Source organism: Nyctibius grandis, chromosome 3 (genome assembly GCF_013368605.1).
Source record: "Nyctibius grandis isolate bNycGra1 chromosome 3, bNycGra1.pri, whole genome shotgun sequence".
NCBI classification, from domain to species: Eukaryota; Metazoa; Chordata; class Aves; order Nyctibiiformes; family Nyctibiidae; genus Nyctibius; species Nyctibius grandis.
The window spans coordinates 52,959,455-52,986,344 of NC_090660.1; the positions used below are offsets into that span (position 1 = coordinate 52,959,455).

At 39.3% G+C, this 26,890-nt stretch overlaps 1 protein-coding gene across 2 annotated transcripts in view; it reads left to right on the top strand.

Moving 5' to 3' along the window:
* Positions 1-3,374: 3,374 nt before the first annotated feature.
* SPIRE1 (spire type actin nucleation factor 1) overlaps positions 3,375-26,890 on the top strand; it is a 69,445-nt gene continuing 45,929 nt past the window's right edge. For both annotated transcript variants that reach the window (XM_068396164.1, XM_068396165.1), the window contains exon 1: positions 3,375-3,582. In XM_068396164.1, the coding sequence (XP_068252265.1) occupies positions 3,451-3,582 (132 nt within the window). In that variant the 5' untranslated portion in view covers positions 3,375-3,450. The remainder of the gene's footprint in view (positions 3,583-26,890) is intronic.

A 26,890-nucleotide genomic window follows, 5' to 3' on the forward strand; every position in this document is an offset into this window, starting at 1 on the left:
TTTTTTTCACCTGAATTGAGCAGCATCGTTTATCATTAGTGCTGGCACTTATTTCAGCGTCACACAGTTGTTTTGATGTGTCAATGTACAACAACTCTGTGGTTTAAAAGAGCCTTGCTGAGTCCCTTCTTACCCTTGTTTTTCCTACTATACTTCTGTTTTCACATATAATTGAAAACTGTTCTGGTGTTTGTCACTTGTTAGGTGCCAGAAGTATTTCTTCTGTGTCAAACAGTGCAGTTTAGAACCAGTGAGTTCTTTGTAAATAATTGATACTTTAAAAAAAAGATAAATAATAATCCCTGATTATCCAACTCAAAAACCCTCATATTTATCAGTTCATCCATTCAGCTGTGAAAAGCTGTTCCTTTTTTTTTTTTGTATTTGATTTTACAGGCAAAGTGACAGCACTCAGGCGTTTAAGCAGCAATGAGCTGTCTAACCTTGTCTATTATGTTTCTAGTTATATAGACCTAGAAGTTTTATTTGTGTGAAGTTGCATTAGTAGTTTTGTCCGTGTGAAGAAGCGTTGACGATTCTGTGTCTTTTGTTTGATGTTCGTATGGCACTTGTGTGGTTTTACAAGATCCTCGGTAAACCAGTATTACTGAAAGCGCTGAATGTTTTCAGTTTTAATGCAAGTCAAAGCAAAGTTTCTCAGTGAAGGTGTTTGCTGCTTTGTCTTTCAGCAAGAAGAATCTGTGATACTGGCAGACACTGCATAAATATGGTTTTGATCATGGCTCCTAAATAAGAAGCTGTGAGACTGAAATATAGGTCTGAGTTGGTGCTGTTGCGGGCTTTTGTGTTGTGTCAGCTTTGCATGTATTATGAAATCTGTTTATAGTACCTAAAAATGCACAAACCATATTACTGAACTGCAAAAGCCCCACTGCTGATACATCAAAGAAAGCAGCAGCTGTCATCCAATTTTAGCCACGGTGCTTTTGAATGCCTTAATCCTCTTCCCAAACAGAAGGAGACAGAGTGCACTCTCTTTATATGCCCCCTCCCTTTCTATTTTTTTGAAGTGTTGGTGTAGCAAAATCCAGCAGCTGTGTTCAGCAGCCATCACTGATGGCACAAGACATTTATTTTCTTTGCATCTAATTTGGACATTTCAGTCCTCCTCATTTATGCTAAGCTCTTTCAAATTTAGTTTTTATTGAAGTTAGAAATTACTCACATTGTGTTTACTCCCAAGTGTTTAAAATATCAGAGCAATTATTCAATTATACTTTATTTTCATTTAGGTCTACTTCAAATTGGCATTAACTTGGTATTCTTTATTCCCTTTCAGTTGCTGGAGGGGTGTATGTTGAGATTGTACTCAGAACCCTCCGGACCTTCCTTGCTACAGGAAACATACATGTCTACCAGTAGAATATGTTTTATTTTGTGAAATTTTCACATTTTCAGGGTTTTTTTTAACAATACAAATTTTACAAGACAGTTATTACAAAATAGCTTCTCTAAGAAGCAAGCCAGATACGCTGCAAACCTAAGTTTCATCTGTTACAGCTATTTTTGAGATCTATATGGTGCAGTGTCCTGTCTTCAAAGTGGGTCATGGCAGAAGTCTGGGGAAGGGTATGAGAACTGAGCAAGCATGCAGTGATGCTTCCCTGCTATACTTTGCGACCTCACCAGCATTTCCCAAGCCAGAAGTTGTTCTTTGAACTAAATGAATTAAGCCAGTTTTTTCTTCATTAATTTGCCTAATCACTTTTCTTAACTGCATTTAAGAATATTTTCCAAATATATATAAACACATGTCAAGAGAATAGCATAGGAAAATTATTTATATTGAATCAAGTTATCAAAATTATTGGAAATAAATTATAAAAAAGGGTTTTTTTATGTATTGGTTTTTATGTTTGATTTTTTGTTTAGTAGCCACTGTCTTGCAAAGTGAATTTCCACTGCAAAGCAACCTCAACAGAGGCATGAAGTATGCAAGTGTAAAGCGGTCAGACTGCAGCTAGTTCATGAAATTGTCTTCCTAGATAAACTAATAGGATATCATTTTAAGTCTTTGCTAACCTCCAGCCTCTCAGACCAAAAATACCCTGCTGCGCTGCTAGAGTCAAATTTAATGTCTTAAAAATCCATTTGTGTTGTCCTGTTTACCCAAATAGAATTTCAAAAATCTGCACTAAAAGGTGTGTTGACCAGGGTAGTACTGAGAGCCAGATGCGAGAAAATGGCATTTGATGACAAGGCTCAGTATGTTTAGAAATGCTCCTGTTATTAAAGTTGCTCTAGTGCCAACTACTCCTACACTGGAGTCTGCTCATTTGTGTGACATTTTAACGATCACAGCACACAAAGAAGATCAGAGATTACATGCAATAACTCCAGTCCTACTTCCGTTGTCAGACAAGGGTCTCCCAGCAGTGACATTACCTTCTTGTGGTTTACTCTTGCAAGCCCATTTTCCCTTCCGTCTCCATTAGTACCCATTTCCAAGCTTCTCAGTTTGAAATGCCATCTCTTTAAATCTTTAAAATGCTGGAACATTCAATATTATGAGGATCATAAGGAAAATAATTAATGCCAAGAAAGAAAATGTGCATTTAGCATTTTGGGAAGTTCATGAGAATTTTTTGCCAGCTTACACTGAGTAAGAGGTCATCTGCTTTGCTCTTGACAGAGCACAAAAAAGAAGCCTCAAGTTCAATGAAAAATCGAAGTACTACCTCATTACTATGAAATCCAGTTGTTGGTAATTTCAGTGGAATACTTGTGCCTCCACCGGCTGTGCAACAGGCAAAGGAGTTCTTGTGGGCTGATGTCCCAGTGCTCAGTGAGTTAATATTGGGATGTCCACAGCTGTGTCCAGGCACCTCTCAGATCAATGAAGAGATGCAGAAACCAAAGGGCAGTTTCCAAGTGTCGTCAATTTGTGGGAGGATGGAGGCATCTCATGTTAGCTTACTCTTGCTTTTATTTTCTTCCCCATTGCCCCCCCACAAAAAGGTCATATGCATGCAATATAGTCTTACAAAGTCTAGAGTAATGTTATTTTGAGGTTTGGCACATTAGAAGGAAAAAGGGAAAATAATCTAAAAAGGTCCTGCTTTGTTTTTAAATTGCAAATTTTTATTTCAAACTTTGAAATAAGAATGTGGTAGGTATGTGGTATGACCTGCTCTTGCATGTTCTGTGGTGCTTTACTGAAGTACCACTGTAGGTATCAGAGGATCATTTTTGTCTTTAATTTTAACATTTATTGCCCTCTCTGTTGCTAAGTTTGTTATACAAACACCAGAAAAGGGTGTTCCTAGACTGACCTGTTCATTCATGTAAATGACATCAATAAATATTTCTTTTTCACTTTTGCAGGTTATTGAATCACTAGGGATTATTATCTATAAAGCCCTGGACTATGGTTTGAAGGACAATGAAGAGCGGGAATTAAGTCCTCCACTGGAGCAGCTTATTGATCACATGACTAATACCACAGAAACAGATGGGAGTAGGGATGAAGGATACGATGCTCTGGATGAAGAAGTGGGGGATGATGACGATGATGACAAAGAGGAAGTTGAGGCCATTCATTCCTATAAAGATGTCATGAAGGTACAGTAATGGATAGGTTATATGATATTTCACTGTTTTCATCAATGAGAAAATCAACTCTTATTTTCCATGTTATTGTCCAGTGTGATACTGTCTGTGTAATTTTCTTATTTTCCTGGTCATTCTGTAAGGTTTGCTTGCAAAAATGACATGCAGTAGTGTTTCATGTTTGACAGTAAGCAACAGAAAATCCATGATAAACTTAGTCGTTGGATATGCCATTAATATCACATTCTGATTTCATCCATGCACTGGATAGTCAGCCTTCCAGTGTAACATCTGTGGAATTACTTTCTGTACACTTGGATACTTCATGAGCTGTTTCAATTAATTCACCTTTTAATTGTGCTGTATTAGTTTAATTATTCCTTATCAGTTTCTTCCTTTGCCACCCTTCTCTACTGAAGCAGAGGAGTGCTTTTATAAGAGTAGCTTATTTGTATGGAGTTAGTCAGGATACAGTATTTCATTGATGATCGTTATGGTTGCAGTTCTTGACCTGAGTTGTGAGATTTGGAAATACAGCTTATGAATTTTAATTGCAACAGGTTCTTTAATGTTATCTGGGCTACTGTGAACAATCATTTAAAAGTATTAACCCTCTATTTTCTATAGAGTAATCTTCAGTACAAATTTTAGAGCCTGATGAGCTCTTAGTACAGACAAAGGTATTAATAAGCGTGGATTTTGACAAAATTTGTATAATTGGTTTACCTCATAAATCATCTGAGAGTTTAATACAGGTTGGAAAATTGTATGCTAACTTGAACCAGGGGATTGAACCCTGTATATTGCTTCTTTGTAAATGCAAGTCGTATCTAAGGACCAGAAGCTTAGTGTGTCACAGAAATGAAGAGTGTAGTGGCGGAAGCTGAAACTAGAAGAGCGTCCTGGATAGCATATCAGGATGCATTAGCACACACAAACAAGACCCCACTAAAACCCCCTACTTCTGATGGGTCGACAGTAAAGAGGGAAGCTTCTAGGAGACTGGCATGGGAGTAACTTTTGTTTGAGATGCTTTTGTATTCTCCTTGCATTAGAAATAATGCTAAATGCTTCGTTTTGTCTCCCTCGCTCAGAGAAGCAGGGGTCAGAGGGAGAAATGAATGAAACAGCCTTTCACTCCCCTGTAATGGGGAGGGCCGGGCTGAATGAAGTACTCTCCCCTTCAAGCCTCCCAGCTGTGCTGCGTCAGTGCCCTCACTGCGGGCAGGTGCTTCTCTCTCTCCTCCCTCTGTTGCTCCCCCCGTGGCCAAGTCACCTTCTCTAGAAGTGGCCAGCAGCATCCTGCTAAGCCCCAGTGGGAGCTGCTCCAAACAGCATGGTGATATGTAGAAGACAGATGCAATATATCCTCTTTTTCCCTAGTTTGGCAAAAATGCCGTGAATTGGTGAGACAATCAAAGTTGGATCGTTAGAGGAAGTTTCGCTTTGTGCAGAGGCAGGCGAGACCTTTGTATACACAGAGCCTGAGTGCAGTGGCTTGTAAAGTGATTGTTTTGAAAGTTCTTCACTTGATTTCTGCAAACAAGAAAAGATAAGTTTGGAAAACTTTGCTGAACTCCTTCAGTTACACTGGTACACATCCCTGAAATACAAAAAGAATAAGAAAATGTTTAGTCAAGTTTCAGCTATTAAGGCTGCTGAATGGCATCTTTCTTGTTCTGCGTTGTTAATACATATCTCTGCTAGTCTGAGGTACCTGCCTATTTATATGTTTTAAAGTCAGTGTCTTACATTTTAACTTCTGTCATCTTTTGGTATTATTTTTTTAGCATTCTGGAAATGTACTACTTTTGTGACCTTACCTTAGTGAAGTTCAGCTGTCATTTCTACAGCATCCTAATGTTCACTCCTCCATCCCTTGGAATTCTCTTTTCTTGCTGTCATTGCTTTTGCCTAAATAATTTGCTACAGGCTTGACTCTGCGACTCGCCTTTATTATTCCCTACCCTGTGTTGTTACTGCATTGACAGTACTAGAATGGCAGCATCGTTCTGCTGCATTTTGACATGAGTGCAGATTTGTAAGATCCTTTTTTCTTGACTTCATACCTTTTCAGGGGTAAGACCATGTTTTGCATAGCTTTTTCTCCCCTGCCCCCCCCAGCAGTGGTGAAGTGTTGCAGGCTACACCCTTATTTACCCAGTGACTGTTTCACAACAGTAGCATGTGGTCTTGTGACCATGAGGCTCAATTATTGTAATTCTCTCTTGGCAAGACTCACTGTGAAGCTTTCCCCTCTGCAGTTTGTAGTGAATGCTGAAGCAGGTTTGCTCATTGAATTGTGCAACTGTCATTTTTGCCTGCCCTGGATTCTCTAAATTGCAAGCTTGGAAAATGGTAGAGATGGGCTGTGTGCTACTTATATTGATTTTTAAGGTTTTTAACTATACAGTCTCCAGTATGGACATGATTTTGTCCTTGAAATGTGATTGTATGTTTTGTCCTTCTCCAGAAAGTGTCATTTTCAGGTCCAAGGCCTGTATGCCACTAAGACTGAATTTTTCACCATTAATCACTAATGTGGGTGAGCCTATTTTGTGATTAAAACAGAGAGATAGATATGATATGTGTCAGGTCTTTCTGTAATGTGAAGTAGGCACAGTGAATCCTGAACCCTTCCCCAGCCTGGAAAATGCTGAGTAACGTAGTGGACACCTATTCCCAAAAACTGGGAAAAGGGTAAGTGCTAAATAGTACTGCCAAGATCATCATTGGCAAAGCTCCTGTTTGGAGAAGACACAGACAAGCTTTTGTGCTGCTTCTTGGTGTATTTGGCTTTTGATTTCCTTGGCAGGACCAACCTGCTGCACAGACTTGATCCACTGTTTTTAAAAATGCACTTATGAAGAGAGGAGACATTGGTTGCCAGGTGCTTGGCTTCTTTAGTCTTTGACGTATTTTGGATATGGCGGGCCTAGTGCGAATGAAGGGAGAAATAGAGACAGTAAGAACTGGATGTTTTCAGACAGATGCTTTCCTTGTTTGGGGCCCTCTTCCCTGCCCCCATCCGCAGTACGTACACACGTGCACATATGGTAAAGGAAATCTGTACATCTCGGGAGTGCCACGTTCGCTGTGCACATACACAAGGTCAGAAGTGTACATATACAGTAATCCCGAGGGGTCGGGAACGCATCGGGTTGACACCACGTGTACGGCTTGGGGATCCTTGGGTCAACAGAGGGTATAGGCAGAGTAGGCCTGGCATGCTGGGCAGTGTTGGGCTTGCTAAGGGTGTGTGAAGTGCTGTCATGTGGCACCTTTATCACGGCGTGTGGCCCTCTCTGATACAGAAATGAGATGCTGCAGTTTATCAACCTCTTCGAGGGTATGCTCAAACCCTAATTACAATCCTAATCTTAATGTTATCTCACTCCTTATGCCACAGATCTCTGCAGTCAGATGGTTTAAGCCAGCACCACTTTTCATGTTAACCTGGAGGTGCTTTCTAAGCTGCAGTTTATCAGCATCTGCTGGCCTGAGCCCCAAACCTAAACCCAGTGCCAGTATCATCCTTTATTCTAGGCCAGCACCCTCTTCTAATTCCAGATGTAAATAAAGCCACATAACCCTTTGATAGAAGGTTTTATTCTGTGCTGGTATTTGCTGGGCTGAACTGCCATCCTAGCTCTAGCCCTGTCATTTCCTCCAACATTGAACGTCATTGCAGCCAAATCGCTACTGCTGGTACTAGACTTTACCTTAGCTCTTCTTCAGAGCAGAGATGGTGTCAGTAGTATCTGCAAGTCATGACACTAACCTTTGTCACTACTTCTGCTACATTTTTCTGCAGGTCTTGTGGAAGATAATAAGGAGGCAGTGTCTACCTGAACCAATATCTTGCTCTTTCTTATGTTCACCTTTCGTCCCAAAAGTTAACTCAACTTTAACAGGAACCTGATCTGTAGCTGAGCCACACCTTCTTCTCTCAGAGACAAATATAGGTGGATGGCCTATGGTCCCAGGCCTTACCTAACTAATCACTTTTAGGTAGTTCAGTAATAATGTTTGTTAATTCTGAGCAAAAATTAACTGTTGTGCAACTGCTGCTTCACAAAGATGAATTGGTGACCCAGGTCCCATAGTAAACAAAACTCATAATTAGAAAACCTCCACACTGACCTTTTAATTTGTATGAAAAATATTTTCAGAGCAGCATGTGCAGTATTGTGTTATCTTGCTGTAACAAATGTAAACAAGATTACAGTTTGCAGTATTTTTATTGGTAGCAATTCGTGTTTGTGCTTTGCTTGTAAACAAAGAGGAAGAATAAATTGTTTCTGTCAAAACCCCCCCATATTTCAGATATTTTAATTGTCCTTTAATCATTGGCATGGTCTCTAAAATGAGAAACTTCTAAGTCTAGGTGACTCATATGTCTTGGTAGTTCAATATATGACTGACTTCTGTCAGCTGGAAGGAACTGACATTTACAGTGGTGATATTGATCTGCTTGTGTTTTGTTTTGAGTACTCTGATGGTAGTACAGATCAACTATCTGTGGTATGTGCAGAGTTATAGAGGAAAAGAAGAATATGTCCTGTCTCCATGCAATTATGGGTGGGATGAGAAGATCTACATTTAGATCTAAGTATTTTGGTGGCTCCCTTCTGAGTTTGAGGATGTACATTATTATCATTTAGATGGTATGACCCCAAGTAAGTATAATATGGGAACCTGTCAGAGAGGAACCAGAAAATGCAGTTAAAAACAAGTCTGTGTATTTGTTTATGACAGTTAAAGAGTTCATGTTACTGAAATTCAAAGGCCCATAATTTTGTCTGGTCCATGAGGTTAAAATTAGTAAGATGCAGCTTTCTGTGAGTGTAATTATGTTTAAGGCTGGGTTGGCCTTAGCATTTTTATATGAGCCTGCAGAACAGTATTTATGCTTCATTTCAAAACAAGCACCTTGCAGTGTACCCTGTAACTCTGTCTGAAGCTGGTGAAGGTTTTGGAACCTTACTGAGATGGTAACCAATGCCCCAGATGTTGTCAGTTCATTTTATATTAAAAAGGAATGCAACAACATTGGCCATTTGTGAAAATCATCACTCTCAAAAAAGACAACAATTGATCAGCTCTCTTCTCTTGAGTCCTGTTTGTACTGTGCTCAAATGTCACATGCTAGTCTTTGTCTTGGTGGATCTTCTTTTAGAAAAAAAGTGATCTATGTCTCCACATGTTGATCACGGAAAAAAGTTGAAATTACAGTGGGTTGGAAGTCCTCAGTTCCCTTCACTTTTCTTGTCACAGTACTTCAGTGTGATTTCCTGGTTTGACCAAAAATTACTCATGTTCTACTTGTGGATCTTCAGTTGTCCGCACAGGCCTGGTGTCTGAGACCCCTTTTGTAATCTTGGAGAACCTCCTGTCCCAACTGTTTGGGCCCCTAAAAGTACAACCCTATAGTTTTTGTACCTCCTAAGTTCTGAGGCAGGCTGGTTCTCCTTTGGCTATTCCTTTTTGCAGTTTAACTCTTTGGGGACTGTAAGCTAGAAAGAAACCTAAAGAGCTCGCAAAAGGGTTTTGTGAACACACCCCCATATCACACTACTATGACAGGGCACCCCCAGGTGGATACCCCTGTGGAGTTTTGGCCTCTGAAGGTGGACCTTCACAGTACTGGTCTGAGCAGGTAGACGACTTGTGTTGGCACGCTCCCTGGCCACCCTTTCTCTCTGTGGTGCATTGACAAAAGTGCGACCTCTGAGTTCAGCAGCAAGGTCCCGAGGAACAGTGCTCATCTCCTGCTCTCAGGGGCTTAAAAACATTCCCTTTTGGGCTCTTACCCTCTCAAAGCATGCTGACTGAGAGTACACCTTTTTGTATGAACTACCCAGTGTCTTCAGCCAGACTCACAGACATTGTGAAGGTCCCAGAAAAACAATTGCTGAGTTTGGGTTAACAAAGGAATATACAGAACTTGACTGAGTAGGACCCATCCACAGGCATTTTCTTATTCCTTCACCATTCTTTGACCTAACTTGGAGTTGTCTTAGAAATGCAGTAAACCTGCTGTTTTTCTCTTGCTCAAGCAAGCCTTGTACATCATGGTTATTCATTCAAACCATAGTGTGTTTCTTCTGTTCATGCTGTCACGTTGGCTGGGATCCATGTCACCTATGTTTAGTCAAAGCAACCCGGAAGTTTTTTTTGTTTGGTTTTGGTTTTTTTGACTCCATCAGTTCTTTCATCTGTTTTGCCACAAGACTTTTTAAACATTTGTGCAGGCACAACTTGAAGGACTGGCAGAGTAAACTGTGCTGCTGGCTGAGTCGTGAAAGGAGTCCATGTTTGAAGCTCCAGTACTGTGCAGGCCTAGGGAGCTGCGCTGAGGACAAACTGTGCAAAATAAAGCAGAAGTGTCTCTCTGCGTGTTTGAGTCTTTGTAATGTATGAGCAATATCTCCATGTTGTTGCTTTTAAAATAAAATTCTTTAACAATAATGATAGGGTTTTGATATGAAGGGCTTTATAAACAGCTGCAGAGCAAGTGGATTTATGACAACTGAGAACTCTGCGAGTGAAAGATAAGTAGAAGCGGAAGTAATTTTGTACCGTTCACAACATTTATTTTGAGAAGTTTTGCTTAGAGCTGCGTTATACCAAATGCACTTGCAAGGAAGTTGTCCCTCATGACTTTGGTCTTCCCATTAAAAAAAGAAGGGCTTTTTTTTTTTTCCTTGCTTTAATTATTCTCATACAGAACAGTGGAAACATCCTTTCCATTGGTGTGGGCTTAGATGGGTTGGAGTGTCTTATTCCAGGCTGGGAGACAAAACCAAATCACCTTTTCTGCGGTGATTTTTACCTTCCCATTATGGCTCACAGTAATGCATCTACACTGGTTAAAAACCCTTGTACCCATAATTCACATAATTATACTGGTATAACCTGTCTAAGGTCTAAAATAGTCTGAGGAATCCAAGGAGTTGTCCAACAGAAACAGGAAACACAGATTGGGTGTTCAGATTATTTTTATATATGGGGAGGTTAGAATACACCTGAAATTTGTGTGTGGCCTTTATGCATCTAAAAAAAGCAGAGTAGGGCATGGACTTTTTTCCCATCTGTTTTATGCTGCAATTATTATAAATAATTTGTACATGGGTAAAAATAATGTTCCAGTTTTTAGTGGAGGTGGAAGGATTCTTTGGTGGTAACGGTGTCCTGTAGTGCATGAAATGCAGAATTTTTCATGACAGAGCTCCAGTTTTCCCATTAAAAATACAAATGTTTAAAACGTTCAAAGCGATCTGTTAGAAATGTCTGAGTATGAGGTTTAACCTGAAGTATCAAAGAACCTGTGTTCGCCTGCCCTGCTAAAATAGACCCTGGAGACTAAAATAGATCAATGAGTGTTTACTTTCACAAAGTACATTTTGTTTGATCGGATTAATTTGAAATTCTAACTAATGACTGGAAATCAAGGTAGTGGTTGGTCAATTAACACAGTAATGCTGTAGTGACCCGTAACAAAGTAAAAAAAGAGCAGAGCCACCATTCGTTATAAAAGTGACCCATATCTTCTCTGCCCTACGGATTAACTCCAGCACTCGGCTGGCAATGCAGAACTGGCCTGTCCAAAGCTGAAGGGATCTGCCTCAGAGTCTCTTCAACTCACAACGACCTCCCCTCTCCAGGTGTTGAAACTCATACGTGCATAGAAGGCCATGATGGATTTTTCAGATTCACTGTCATCCTGGTAAAGGCAGTAGATCTGCTCAGAAAAATTAGCCAGGACAGCAGCTTGTCATATGTTAGAGTTCGGCAAAGGTTCATCTTGTCAGAATCTAGTTTCCACCCCTGTAGACTTTGCAGTCTTGGATGTTTGTGGTGTTACAGCTAGCTTTTTAGCTCTGGTGACTCCTTTCGCTACTTTAAAAATGCAGGCCATTTTTATACAAATTCACATGACATCTTCTGTCATGTCTGTAAGGCACAAGTGTTCTTTGATTTCCGTGTAATGCCAACATTCCATAGGAAATATCCTGTGTACCTTACAAGTACTGCTTGTATTGTTTACATTATGTGTGTGATACGTGTTTTAGTACACAAGTAAATTAACGGTGACACGCAAAATTGCTGTACAATTTTCTCTCTCATGTAGTGCTATGTGTTGAAGGTTCCCAGTAGCTGCCCTCACAGACCATATTCAAAACAGTAGATCAACTTATTTCTGCAGTTTTGAAGTTGTGCACATACAGCTCTTGGTTGAAATGGGCAGTATAGGTGTTCTTGTAGCTGTAATGCTCTACAGGCACAAGAGAAGCAGGATTTATGGGGTGGAGGAGAACTTCTTAATTAGGCCAACAGATTCAGCTGGGGTAAAATGTTAGCCCTTCTAGGCTGAAAGGAAAGGTCCAACGGCAGTCTCCAAGTGCTTGTCTGCTATAAATTTTGGAGTCTCTAACTTCTGTGAGGTGTTAGAGCCTCACAATCGACCATCCCATGCTGTAGAGGGGTCAAGAGGAAAAGTAGCTGTGGAAGCTTTGCCTGTTTTAGTTCCTGCCAGGACACAAATGACTAAACTTGAGGATGCTCACAAGTGTTTACTGCTGATAGCAGTTGTGTAAGAAACTATTGGTATTTCAGTTGTCAGTATTGCTAGTTCAGAGTCACTTTAAGGATGATATAGTTGCATTGCCAAAGAAAATGCAAGCAGCATAGGTGCTACAAAATTACTTAATTCCTTATAGAGGCATATTGTACTGTAAGAGCAACATGGTAAAAGTAAAGAAACGGAGAGAGGGCCCTTTAATTAAGCCACTGTGGTCTTCCTGCTTTTGAATTATTTAAGAAGGAGCCTTGAGCTTGAGGCAGTTTCTTTCAGTGCATTTGTTTCAGTGCCGGTAACAGTATTAAAAGAAATGAAACAGTTGGAGGAAAGTTGTTTGAATTGACTTAAAAGTACCGCTAATTTTCCAAAATAATAATCTCTCTATTTTAGCTATGTGATTTTTTAATAGGCACTTGATTACTGCGTTCTCATGATGCTATTTTCTGCTCTCCTTTGCTTAGTGTACTGTTGCGTGCTGTATTTTAGAAAAATATTTAAGTGAGATAAGGCCTTTTGATACAAAGAAATAAACAGTGTTTATTAGATTGTGCTTTCCCCTGAAAATCTGAATCTAAAAGACAGAATATCATATTTATTCCAAAGACTGGTCTGAAGACAGGGAATGTTTTGCATTTCTTAGTAAAAGGATTTTTACAGTAGGTTTTTGTTTAAAACATGTAGTTGCAACACCCTTAAATAGTATTGTAACTGAAGCAGTCTTAATGGGTAGCTTTCAAAAGACTATTGTCTACAGGATGCATGGCCCTGAGTGTATTTCAAATTATAGATTTGTAAATATTTTTAATGAAATAACACAATGGGAAAAGCAATGGGAAAAGCAGTATTCTTCTGGGTGATGGCTTCAGGGCATTTCTCGGGTAGTTTTAGCCCTTACTGCATCGCTTGGGCCGTGCCATCCCAAAGCTTGTGCATCTGTGCAAATGAGTCTTGTGTGCATAGCTGTGGAGAATTATTTGAACATTTTAATCTAGCACTTCCTAATAACTCCCACTAACTTGTGCAACTGAACAAAATGGTGCCAAGAGATAAAATCCTTGAATCTACTAAGTTTCACAGAGCATTTGTTGAAGGGAAGGTGTAGGCTAGCCTGGATGCTATAGGATGACAGCAGGCAGGGGAATTCAGGGATTTTTTGTGGGGAGGTGAAGCGAATTGGCAGAGCTGAGTAGCAACCATGGCTACTCGTTATTTGGAGACCCAAACTAAATCATGTAAGAAGATTTAACTGAGGGATTGGCAAGAGCAGGGAGCTAAGGGGTGGTGCTAAGGGAAGCCATCTGCACGTGAGAGCAATGCTTCATACGCTGCTCTGAGTTTCCTTTGTGTAAAGCCTGTAAAGAAGGCACTAGGAAGACTTTTTGGAAGCCTGGTTGGATGGAAAACAGAGGAGGTTTTTTGCCTTTGCCCGGAGGAGAGAACAAACCCCTTTGTTTTATCATTATTTATGTATTTGCATCTCTGAGAAAGAGGCTAGAAACTTGATTTTAAACACTAGAAAAAACAGGCATTTGTTTTATTGTTACTGAGTTCATGATGGCAAGGAAGAACAAGATACTTTGGGTGATTTAAGCCAAAAGAGAGTTGTATGGTTTTTTGCCTGGCTTTGTCTTAGGACAAAGCAAGCTTGGAGTTGGGACAAGAAGGTCCTAATGAGCAATTGTATTTGGTTTTCCTTTTCGTCATGCCAAGTTTTCTTGATGTGAGCACTAAGACGAACACTTGCTTTAGATGAGCAAATTCTCATGAAGCCAAATCTCTTTATGAACTGGTCTCTTCTAATCAATTCATGTCGATCAGTCCACTGTATCCTACTGTGTGTAACAAGCTCCCATATATGTATTTTATACAGTCACACACACTTGCACAGGTAGATGTAAAATATCACTGTCCTCAATGCACTTTTTAAAATGGAAAGATTATGAGGTGATGTTTGAAAACATGATGGCATCGGGGGAAGAAAATGAGCCATAGGGTTTGTTTTTTTAAAAAACTTTGGCTTCTGTGATAGCGTGTAATATTAACAAACATGAAAAAACTGAAGTTCAGGAGGGTGTTAGCATGATTTATTAAGTCTTTTCGTGTCTGGACGGAGAAATCATGTCACAGTAGAAATATTTTTAATGTCTTAGAGGTAAAAAAAAATAGAAAATATGTTTTCCAGGCAAGTCACGTGTTTGGAAATAAAAATATTCAGTAAGTTAATTTCACCATCGTGTTTGCATTTCATTTCTTATAAACCTATACAGACAGTGAAGAGATTCCTGTGCCTTAGCTGAGCACAGTTTGTGTAAATCCCTTTAATGTAATTTTAAAGCAGCTTTGAACGTGACAAGTGTTTAAGTGGATTATGTTGATAGACAGGTTTCATTAATTAAAGTGATGTCATTTGGTGTCTTAAACAGTTGTCTTGATTTTTCATTCTGGGCAGTGTAATTGGAGGTCAATATGTTGTCTGCTTTACTTTGAAAGTAACCACTGTGCTCATTTTAAAAGGGTGATGTCAGTCCTTTTCGTGTTTGAATGTGTTAGTGAGCAAAGGAGGGGCATTTATTGCAATTTCTTGTCCTGGAAATGGCGCTTACTGCTTTCGGAGCCAAGGCACTTTGCCGGGGACTTTCCAGTGAAGAATCTGTGCTGCCAGAGGCACTTGGCCTCACGGTGTCACCTTCAGCAGAAGTGCTGAAATCTGTCCTTATGGGATACCTTTAAACAAGACAAACTGCAAAATAGTTGCAAAAAGTGTACCTCTGAACACTAGGGGTCGGTTTTTCTTTCCTGCCAAGGCCCACTTTTTGTCACGAGCAGCTGAAGAAGGAGAGGGTGAGAGGGGACATGCCCGCTCCTTCATGGTGCTCTCCCGATGGCCAGGGGATGCATGGCACCCATCTGCCCTCAGCCTGGCTCTGGGGTTGAGTGAGCAGGTAAAACTGGACCGGTGTCTCTGTGGCGTCCAGGACACTTTCCGCTGTAAAGATGAAACTCAAGAGGTTTGTAATCTCCCAGCAGGTATTACTAATGCCTGGGTGCACAGCAGCCAACTGCTGAGGTGAGATAACTAGGCCACCCCCCCACTAACCTCTATTTTCTTACATACCTACCACAATAAAATGATTAATAATTTTATTTACCACTCTGACAGATAAAGATAACCTCTCTTTGAGGTTAATTTGGCAGCGATCTAGGCCTTTTAATGAAGACGCTGCAAGCAGAGTGGTTTCTTGGCAGCTCCCTGCTGGTGTCACACAGTTTGAGGGAACTGAGCACCCATCGCCTTCCCCGCCTCCCCGAGCTTCCACTTGAAGTCGTCTTCCTTATATGAGACCCTGATGTATACTTAAGGATACTGGCAAAAAGTCCTTTAGAAACTCTTAGTTTGGGGCTTTTTGACAGGAGAGTGATGTTTTCAGCTATCTTTGCTGGCAGAACAGGCTGTAAGCTTTAACACTCATCGGTTTTACACCAGACGCTTTGTAGATGTGACGGTACATCCTATATTCAGTTCAGAGCTATCAACAAACTCCAGTTGAGGCACTTTGCCAGTGTCTTAGGTTTGTCCCTTTATCCATCTCTATCAAGTCCTTGTGTATGAAGTTGGTGTTAAACAGGCTTTCGTCTTGCTGAAGGTAGCTATGTTTGAAATAGATTTATATATTTGCATTTCTAGTTACCTGCACTTTGCTCTTGTTTAATTTTAAAATGACTGCCCTGAGTTTTGGCCCTCAAAAGTGGCTTTATCATGAAAAATGTCATTACAGAAAAGAGTTAGCCAAGAGTAACAATTAGTCTTTGACTACAGGCAGGAGAGTGCTCTACCACGATCACCCCTTTGATAACCTTACTCTTCGTGGACTGAGGTTGCTACAGTATTAATTACCTTCCAGAGATTTAATGCCTTTTATATATCTGCTTTGGAAGGCATTGGTAAATGTATCATGAAAAAGCATCTTATTTCAACGGACGTGTAGTAGATGCCTTTGCAAGTGCCAGGGGTTTTAAAGGTAGCTTTGAAGTTGAAAAACTGAGCTGGGAGTTCCTACCTGACTTGCAGAGATATGTCTTTCATGATATGTAACTGAGAACAGGTAAATAATTATCTGTGGTGCAGGTCCTTAGAATACTTGGCACGAAATAGTTTAATTATTTTAAGAGCTGTGTTTGAAAACAAAGCACTCATGCAACAGTTGACTGGAGAACTAGGAAAGTGATTTGCCTGCTTCCATTTTCTCTTTCCCTTCAGATAATAAGATTTTGATGAAGACGCAGCTGGTGGGTGGGTTGTGGTGTGTGGCTTTTTTAATTGTTGTTTTTCATTATTTGTTTTTTCCCTTAACTATGCTCTGTCAAGGACACATCCCTTTTACTGCAGAACATGCTCGTTTCTACAAGGCTCCTTAGATAAGAATGGTAAGACTTACCTGACGTGGTTGAAATAACCTAAAGTGCAAAATTATTTTATGTTAATTAAAAGTAATGTAATAAGAGTTCGGAAGACTCTTCAAACACTTTAAACAATTTATTTCTTTTCCAGTGCATTTTTTGAGTGTGCAAAGGAATTTCATTTCAAAAAGAATGCTCAGCGTTTGAAACTCCAAGTTGCTCTTTTTGAAAATATAAACTTTGCTTGTTTTTGCAATCAGAGACTGGCCAAGGTGCATGGCTTTGCGTCCTTCCACCAGTGGCATATTTTGAAGTAAGCAAGCTAACTGTTAGAAAGAACAGCCAAACCCTAGGGAAGAAGAAGAAATATTTCTGAATTAGCAAGAGAGATCTCTTGCTCTGTATCTTTGCGTTCTCATCTTGTGCTGAGGTATGTGTTGTTCTTCCTTTTTAGAAGCAAAGACTCTTTCCTGTCCCCTCCAAGGAGCCATGATGTTAAAATAAAACTAATATATTTTAAGATCGGAGCAAGAGGTCAACCTTTAGATTGCACTAGAATCTTCACACTCTCTTAATCAGAAATAATGAAGATTACATTTCTTATGTATTCCTATGAGTTCAGGACCTAAGATTTCAGGAAAACCACCAATTACTACAGTGTCCTGGTTTGGCCCAAACCAGGCTAATTAGTCGTAGAGAAACCAAGGTCACTGCTAAATTCCTCACTGCTTATGAGTGAAGAGCCAAAGGGGGGTCGCACCTGCAGGGAGGAGCAGACAGGGGAGGTGACCCAAAATTGACCAACCAGGTATTCCATCCCATACACATCATTCTCACTTTCCTATTTATCACTAACCCACTGCCTCCTGGAGGTGGGGCCCAGGAGGAAGGGGCTCTCCTGTCTCCCACTGATTGGTACCAGCTTTGCCAATTCTCCAGTTAAAAGCCTGCAGGTGTGATGGCAGGGGGAGCTACTGCATTTTCCTCTCTGCCCATGCTGGGGGAGCAACTCTGCCTGAGGAGGACTTCCAAGCTCTCGATCTTGGTTTTGTATATATTTGTATATATTTGATTATTTCTATTATTATTGTTATTATACTCTTTTTCATTATTATAGTTTATTAAAACTGTTTTAACTTTCCAACCAGTAAGTCTCTCTCCCTTTTCCCTTTCCCTTAGGGTTGGGGGGGAGAGGGTTAACAGAGAGCATCTGCCACCTGGTTAATAGCCAGCCCAGCTTTAAACTGTGACATACAGTATGTATAATTATTCACTACAGTTGTCCATTTGAAATTTTCATGCAGAAACTGAAATCTTTTTAGCAACTAAGAGTGCAAATGGACCAACAAAGCAGGGACATGATGGAAAAATATGCTGTAGCATCCTACGTGATTTGGTCAGCTATGGCTTTCATCCAGAAGTGTTTTATTTTCTTTATCAGAAAAGATTCCTGACCAGCTCAGTGGGCTTTGCATCGGTCTCAGATTTCCATCAGCAAAATAGAATTGGTAATTCCTGGTGTCACAAGGGTGAGAGAATACCTGTAGCACGGACTGCGAGGCAACTGCTGTGATGCAGCCCCTATAGCACGACTACAGTCCCTGCATTGTAGACTCAGTGCCATTTGGGATATACGAAGTGGCCTTGAATGCCTGACAGAGTGGGGGTTTTACTCCTGTTGCTGGTGTTGGTGAGAAATATGTGAAGCCAAAGCAAAGCAGGAAAGCAGTCTTTCCCTCGGCCTCTGAGCAGTTGGGGCAATATAAACACCATCTGCAGTCCCTACAGGTGGTTAATCCCACCTATATACAGGGCGTATGTCAAACCCATTGACTCCAGATAATTCAATTTCTAGTAATTACCGTGCTGGAGACAATTTCCAGGAATGGAGTGTGCATAGAGGAAAAGGCCAAAAAAGGACACTGCCACTAGAAATAGAGGGAATTGAGGAGAAAATAACACCTTTTAAGTTCTGATTTATTGGATATCTGTTCTGCTTGAATAAGCAAGGATATATATTAGAATCAAAATTATAGTATTTTATTTTTAATGAATTAATTTAATCCATAAATTGTGGTTTAAATAATTTTGTTCATACCTATCTTAGAGTGGCATATGTTTTAAGTATTAACATTTATGTAACTGATATGCTTGTTAAGACAATTGCAATGTAGATTCAATGGCTATAAATTTTAAGAAAAAAATGTTAAACATACTTGCCTAGAAGAAGAATTTTTCTGTAGGCTTTTTTCATGCAATCAGAGTTTCAAGACCTGATTTCCCTGACAAAGGTACTACAGATAAGGAGTACAGCATGCATGAAGGAATAGAATAGGTTTCCATACACTGAGATCTAATGAAAGGAAAGTGAGACTGGTTAGACGTTGCTGGATTTATTCATTGGGAGTGAAGTTTAAAAGCTTGGTATGTTTAGTAATGCAGTTTGTTTGTTGTGCAGCTGGAAATCTGTTTTTTTGGATAGGAATAAAAAGTCATGCTTCAGGACAAAACATGAAAGCAAATTATTATTATGCCTACCAAGAGAAGTTTCAGTGCTTTACATAAAAACAAACAAGCTTCCCACACATATACATTTTAAAGCTCTATACGTGAACTGTAAATTGCTGCCAAGGAAAGTGCATGTTTTTGTTTTAGTTGATATATTTTAATTGGATTTTAGGTTGCTCATGAATAAAACTGCCTTACATTAACATATTGTCTCTCATTTAATGTGTGCAAACACCTGAACTGTTTAGTAATGAGATTGATGGCGATTGTTGAAAAATTGATAAGAAACAACCTCTCCTGCATTATTCTCCCCTTACTTTTCTATGTGTGTCAGTGAGATCTGGTTTATGATTTGAGAGTCATTCCCCACCATTTTCTGTTGCCTTTTGATAAAATTGTTTTCTCTTTTATTCTATTTGGAAATTTCACTATTTTCTACTGTTTTTCCAGAGATGCTCTGTTTTTTTTCCAAGCAGTACCCTGAGTGTAATGGCTCCTTTATATGCTTATATGGAGGCTTGGGGAGATGGGAAGGAAGAAGGGCATCTGTCCTGCTGTCATTCTCTGCTGCATATGCCAAGCATCCTGGTAGAAAACCAACTCTCCTCTCTTTTCTGCTGAACAGAAGCAGTACTTCCAGTAAGGAGGCACCCTCCATCCCTAAGGAGGGCCTGGGAAGCATGGCAGACAACCACACAAAATGACATTACAGGGGTGCAACTCTTTGCTATCAGTTGTTCACGTCTAAATTATTAATGTAAAGGGTGGTTCCACAGCTTAATGGGCTGTTAGCTAAACAACTGTACAGGTAGCCCTGTGAATATGTACAGCCACTCCCCTTCTCCTTTAATTATCCAGTTTTATCATGTTTCCCTGTCTACGCCTCTACTCTGCTTCTGAAGCTAGTTTTCTTACCCGGATGTCTCCATCCCATCCTTCATGCTGTTGCTCCTGCATGACATGCAGATGTGTGAATGGTACGGAGGAGAGCTGCCAAATAAACACAGAGCTGTTACCTTGTTGTGAAGCAGAGCGCCTTAGAAAATGGTTGCTGCTGACAGGCTAACTAGTGGTTTTGCTGGATGTGGCAGGGGTTGACATTTCATGCAAAAGAATGGGAAAGATATAAATTGTAGGATTTTGCCCTTGCTCATGAATAATCCCATTGATGTTCTGCTGAATAGTGAAAAGACCAAGAGCTAGTAAATGCAGATTACTGCATATTTATATTATTAATTCCTCCATTATTCTGCTGAGAAACAACGGAGCACAGTTTCTCTGAGACTAAGAGAGAACGCAGAATTGGTTTTCATTTAATTGGCTCTTTTGAAACAAGCCTCTTTGGGGAGCAGGATGTTGTTAGTCCTCTGTGTAAAGATGGTGTAACAATATACCTATTCCAGAAACCGCTGTATGTGGGGGGGCTGTATTTAAGGGGTAAAAATAGCTAAATAGCTTTCAAGAAAAAATGAGAATTTTGGTGTGCACAGCTTTGTCAAGGATTCTGCGCTAGCACATAAAATTAGTCAATCACTGAAAAATTAATGTCAAAATGTCCAGTGGAAGTACTATCATCTCACAAAAATATAGGTTGACCTTTGTTTGAGGTCTATTTATTTCAATAGTCAAGGTCTTCATTCTGTACTTAAAAAGTTAATAGTCAGAATAGGGTTCACTGAATGTGAAAAATACAGGATTGGGCTTAAAAATTGAAATGTAGTCAGTCATGTATGCTGTGGTTTGATTTCCATTTCTTAACCCCCATGTAAGTTTGAAATGCTTTCAAAAGTGTTAGTAATTGTGTTAAATATTTGTAAGACTTGTTTCCCTAAAGATAGTATCATATAAATGTAATAGAATACAAATTGTCTTCACCTTTAATTGTTTCTGTCATTGGAAAAGGTTCAAGTTTGTGAGACAGTTCAGTGAGGTGTTAGTCTTGCAGTTGCTGTCTGTTGAAATTTTATCAAGGTTCTCATCAGTGCTTAAATTCAGTCTAATAGCGTGCAAAAGTAGTTAAGACTCTTTAAATAGCTGTGAAAAGTAAGGTTTTAAGAAAGAAAATGAATCACAGCGCTCAGCACCTCAAGGCAATCAGTACCTGGAGGAAACAGTGTCAGGACAGATATTCTGTTTAGAAGAAAATAGTGGAGGAAAGTCCATTCATGTGCACCAGTTTCATCCTGAGCATTGTTGAATTGCTCAAGTTTTGCTTTGTATTTCTAAAAACAGCTACAGTATATGAAATGGAACTGCAGTATTTCCCTAACACAGTCTACCTACGTAAATCTTTCAACTTTACTTCCACACTGATTTAAGTTTTGTCTCAGGAGAGCATTTGCAAACATTTGTTAGTCCATTCCTGTTTGACATTTAAGCATATATATAAATAATTTGCTCAAGGCCTTTAATCCTCAGAGTTTGCAAAGCAGAGGGTAGTAATGATGAAGATTGTATGATACAGACAACTGGACACTTCATTAAGGATCAAGATCTTATGCAAAGCACTGTTTTCAGTCCTTGCATCATCTACATCCCATTTGCTATTTTGTTTTTAATTTCAGCAGCTACACTGTTTCTTCTTATTATAATCCTGAAAGTGGGAACCACCCAAGGCCACTATTTGGTCAAATGGTACCTGTTATTGCTAAGTGCAATAGTTTTGCTGCTGCATTTGGGTTTTCATATTAGAAAGGAAAATCAGTACAAGAAGAATGTATTTGTTAAGCCATTTTATGGGGAGGATCACTTAAACCATTAAATTCTGAACTTGTGAATGTAGAGTACTACATAGTTCTTCTCTTGCCACCTCAAAGCAAAGAAAAACATGATCAAAACGACAAATACCAGAGCAAGGGGAAAGCCTTACCAGATTGCTGGGGAACACTTAAATAATGAGGTACATCTGCTTGACACCAGCAAACTAGCAATTTGCCTCAGTTTCCACAAAACTGACCTCTTCCTTGAGGTGTGTGAAATTAATTAGGAGCTCACATGTCAAGCAGTTGGACATTGCATGGCACTTGCAAACGATCATTTAAAATACCAATTAAAAAAGTTACAAAGCTTCTGCAGGTAGCTCTCCGGGAAAAGTAACTTTCCGTGAACACATTCTGTACTTTCTGTGAATTTATTTTGTGGATTAATACCGAACTCTGCTCCCATCCGTTTTGTCTTATCGCAGTCTTACCCTGCTAGTATTCCCCTAAAGTCCTTTATCAGAGGGAGCAGCTAGTCCTTGGCCCACTGCAGTTACAAGCGACGGAGCCAGGAGCAAATCTCTGCCTGGAAAGTTTGAGAAGGCAGCTGTGAACTGGTAGGGAGCAGGCGAGCTGGCTCCAGGTGTCGTGAAAGCCACCTCAAAACTAGCACTATGCTTAAGGCCCATGTACTATGCACAGGGGTGGTCCTAGCAGGCAGAAAGATCTTACAAACTCATGTCAGCACACTTCTTATTCCTCTGAACAGTCCATCCCTTAATGTTATTCTGGATAATAAAATAAAGCAAAATGCTCAGTTGCGTTTTACAAATACACAGGTATTGTCTTGGTGAGATTTTTCTGGTAGGGCAGATGGCTCCTTGAAGTTCATATTCATAGGAATAAAAGTATATATACTTAAAAAAAACCCCTAATTACAAGGTCTAGTTTATCTGCATGGAGATGAAATCTTTCAGAAAATAACCTTGACTTGGGAAGGCATCTCAAGATGAGTTTTATTTTTTGAACCAGTTGCAGTACCGTACTGCAAAGGATGAGACAGATACCTAGTACAGTTGCATGCTCAGTGATCTGTTGGTTAAAGTAATTTCTTCTTGTTGCTTAAGGAAAATGTACATCTTTTAAGTCTATGTTAATACTCCAAAGCTTTCAAAACACTTAACAAGCCTGGCATTTGCAGGCTGGTAGTATGTTTTGCATAATATCAATAGCTTGTCTTTGTGTCCCATGGGAAAAAGAAGTCTTTTTCTTCTTTGCGGTGCATTCATACAGGCCCTCTGCCTGAGATGATTGCAAGTGGAAACACTTTTTTGTCTTTTGAAATGTGAATTGCAGCAGGCCAGGTGTTTTGATGAAGCTTCCCATATATACCTAGCCAAAAAGGTTTTGCAAAACCTACCTGAATTTTAGTGGGTGAGTCAGTTGTATTTTTTGTAATTTTATGGAGCCCTTGATGGAATATATTCAAACAGCTGCAAGAAATGCTGTTTGATCTCTTTGGATGGTTAAATTGTGATTTCTGTTAACACTGCTTTGGCTTGGTGCACTCTATTTCCTAGTCAATTGAGGATGAATTTGGATAGAGGAGCTGGCAAGGCTATGGTATTTACATAATGCCTTTTTTTTCTGTGAACGCTGAATGTGGATGGAAACAGTCTCTAATCTTCTTAGTGTTTTAAGCAATGATTGAATGCTTTGGGTCAAACTGGGGTTTGGATAGGCTCAGTTGGGGGGGGGGGGAAGTCCCAGATCTTCACAATGATTGCAAATGGAAATACTTACAGACTGAGCTAGTTAATGTTTCAGTAGTTGATAATATTTTTGATATTTCACTAGTTTGCAAAGACCACATAATTTGTTTTCAACCATACTTTTTGAGACTTCTTGGAAATAGAACAAACAGCCCTTGTATTAAGCTCCGGGCAATGTTCTCATTCATTCCCCTTAGGATAGTTTTAAGTTGTATCATGAGGGATGCAAAGGCAAGCGTCAGAATAAGCAGCGTACAGAGGTTTTCTTTCCTTGATGAACTCTGAATGCCTGGAAGAGACTGCAGACCTGATCTTAATCCTTCTTGCACCACAGCTGCTATGACATGGTAAGAGGACAAGGAGTTCATTAGGTGGCTGTCGTTTCGTATCTCCATTATTAAAACATTCTGACTGTGGTTTTTGTGGTGTGTTACAGTAACATAGCTTTTCAAACACTACTATCATAAAATTAAAGATGTGATTTTTAATTTTTTTTTAAAGTGGATAAATATCCTGAACTGAGGCTAGAAGTGAGATTGCCTACGTGATTTGCCTTGCCTGCCTAGATTTTGCAGTATTTATCCATGTAGAAGTTATAGCTTGTCAGGTGCTCTGAACAACAAGCAAGTACAATATATTACAATGAAGGGGAAAAGAAATCAGTCTGTCCTATTTGCATTTTCCTTTTTATCCAGGCTTACCTTCCCCAACCCAAAAATTTATGCTGTCACTTGACTTAATGTTACCGCAAGGGTTTTTTGTATGTAATGCATCTTCACATAATATAAGATCACTCAAAGACTGATTTTTTCAGAACATGAAAGTTAGCAGGAGCTTCTGGCCCTCTTTTAATATCTGCAGCCTAACATTTACAGGCCAAATAGTTAACTTTTTATGTGGTTGCTTTTGTAACTAAGTTTAGCAGCAGGCACTTAATTTTTTTTTTTGCTTTACTTCGTGTTCAGTAATAGAATCAGGATTATATCCATCCCCTGCTTGAACTTGCCACTGCTGCATTTCGTTAACTTTCTCAATATTTAATGCAAATTGTTTCTAATTAACATGCTTCTAAATAAAGGAAAAAAGCATTCTTAAAAACCTGTGTGCAATCTGTATAATAATAAAATTTTATTCTCAGCTATGAAAACTTGTACCATTTTATGACCTTTTTGAAATCACTGTTATTATTCATATTGTTATTCCTGTAAGTGGTGTATTTTAGAATGAAACCCTTTTTATCTGTACTATAATTAATAACCAGAAATAGCTTACTGAAAACATAGTAAGGCAAGTAAGGACATGATTAGTTATTGAGAGAAAGGAACACAAATTAACCATGCTCAGAATTTTGTCTTTTAAATGTTCTGAATTTTTCATTAAGTCAAGGGAAATATTTAATAGCTTCTGTTATTGTGGTATGTGTTGTCACTGTAGCACACATTAGAGGTGCATCTATTTCGTTTTTTCTCCCTTTACCTGCAAAGGAGATGATATGATTTGTTAGAAAGGAAAGAAAGAAAAAAAAAGGGGGGAAGGAGGGGGAAAGCAAAAGGAAGAAAAAAGAAAGGGGGAAAAAAAAAAGTGTGTTTTTTTTTTTTCCTGTCAACTATGTCCTTGTGATTATCCAGAAATAAATTTGAAGAGTATAAGAAAATTTTGGGCATCATCGTAAAGCAGTATAAATTTTGAAAGGAAGGAATCAAGGGCAGTTTTGTGAACATCTGCCTTGCATTCCCTATATGTAAGGAAAATACATAGGAAGGAAAGAAAATATACATACACACACACATATAAAAACTTTCCTTATATATATGCTTTTTTATGACTAAAAGGAGATATATACATGGGTACAGTAATCAGAATAGGATATTGCAGGAGTCCAAATTGTGCCTGTGAAAATTTATCAAAGTTGTTGACCAAATCTGACCACTGAACTCTGTATTGTTATACTAATTGGAATAAATAAAAGATAACAAGGGGGCTATGGCCTTAGAAAGCAACTTGTCAGTGAGATTGAGACAATCTAAATCTGACTGCAACCGAAAGGAATTGTTCAGCTCTTCCTCCCTGTCCCCACCCTGACAGCATGTTCCCCTTGCTCCTTTTTGCCTGCGCTGCTACGCGTGTGTCCGTGCCATGAAGAATAATTGTCTCCTGCCCCTCTTCCTTCACGGTGTTAATTTTTTTTGCCCGGGTGAGTAATCCTCTCTGAGCTAGGGCATGAACCCTGGTGCCAGTGTCAGGGCATCAGCGGACACATACAGCTGGAGGCCGCAGGACCACACCTTCTAGTGGCAGCATAAATTTAAATCAAATTGAAAGCAATATGGAAAAGCAGCCCAAGCTTTACATGCATTGTGTCCCTTGTAACCAGAGTGTTCACTGCAATAACAGGAGAGATTTAGACAAATATGCCACTTGGCTAATTAAGGGCTCTTCTCCTGAAGAGGCTTTTGTCTCGAGCTTCAGTTCTGGAGACCTGAATGTAGCCACCTACTGCCTCAGGTTTTGGCTTGTTTTTAGTTTTAGCTCTATAGCTATAAATGCAGCTATATATTTAATAAATAGCTCCTATAAAACCACAGTAACAAGACAAATTTTAAGGCCCTCATTAAGATTTTGGTTTATTTTAATATATACACCAGTATGATATATGATGTGGGCACTATAGTTTCAGCTTTGGGTTTGTTTTTTTTTTTATTTAAAACTTTTTAGAAAACAAATTATAGATGTTATTTTGTCCTGTTTCCAGCCAAGATTCTGTGATGAATACTTACAGATGATGGATTTGATTTAGGTGAAGTGTAAGAAAAAGATATTACAACTATTAGCGTCAGAACTGAGCTATTCTACTATAGTAGAAGCTGGGTGTTGCTCATACCATTCAGGTTCTGTTTGAAGTATAAAGGCTGGTTTCAGTGAAACTTCTCTTGTCAGAAATGGGAGCTGCATGTTTTACTCTAAAAGCAATACTGGACTGACTTACTGCTTAACAGTAGTTGTGAATGATTATTAGTGATTTGAGTAGGCTTTCAGAGTTTTGCAGGCTTAGTGTATAGGAAAACATTTATCAGTGTTTCTTTACATCAGCTGGGCATGTGTCTGGAAATGTTTATGAATGTCTGAGGTGAAGCAATAAGCCTGCACTTCCATGGCTCTTGCTGATTTTTAAAATCTTTGTACTGCTTGAAATAAATTAAATCAGAGTTTCAGCTTGATGATTACACTTCTCCTTGTGTCACCTTCTGTCCTTTCATAAATTGGTAGGGATACAGTTCTCTTCCACACTCATAGGAAGCTGAACAACACTTACAGTGTTAAAGCTGGTTTAAATGCGTTTTCCCAAAATTTGATGCTGC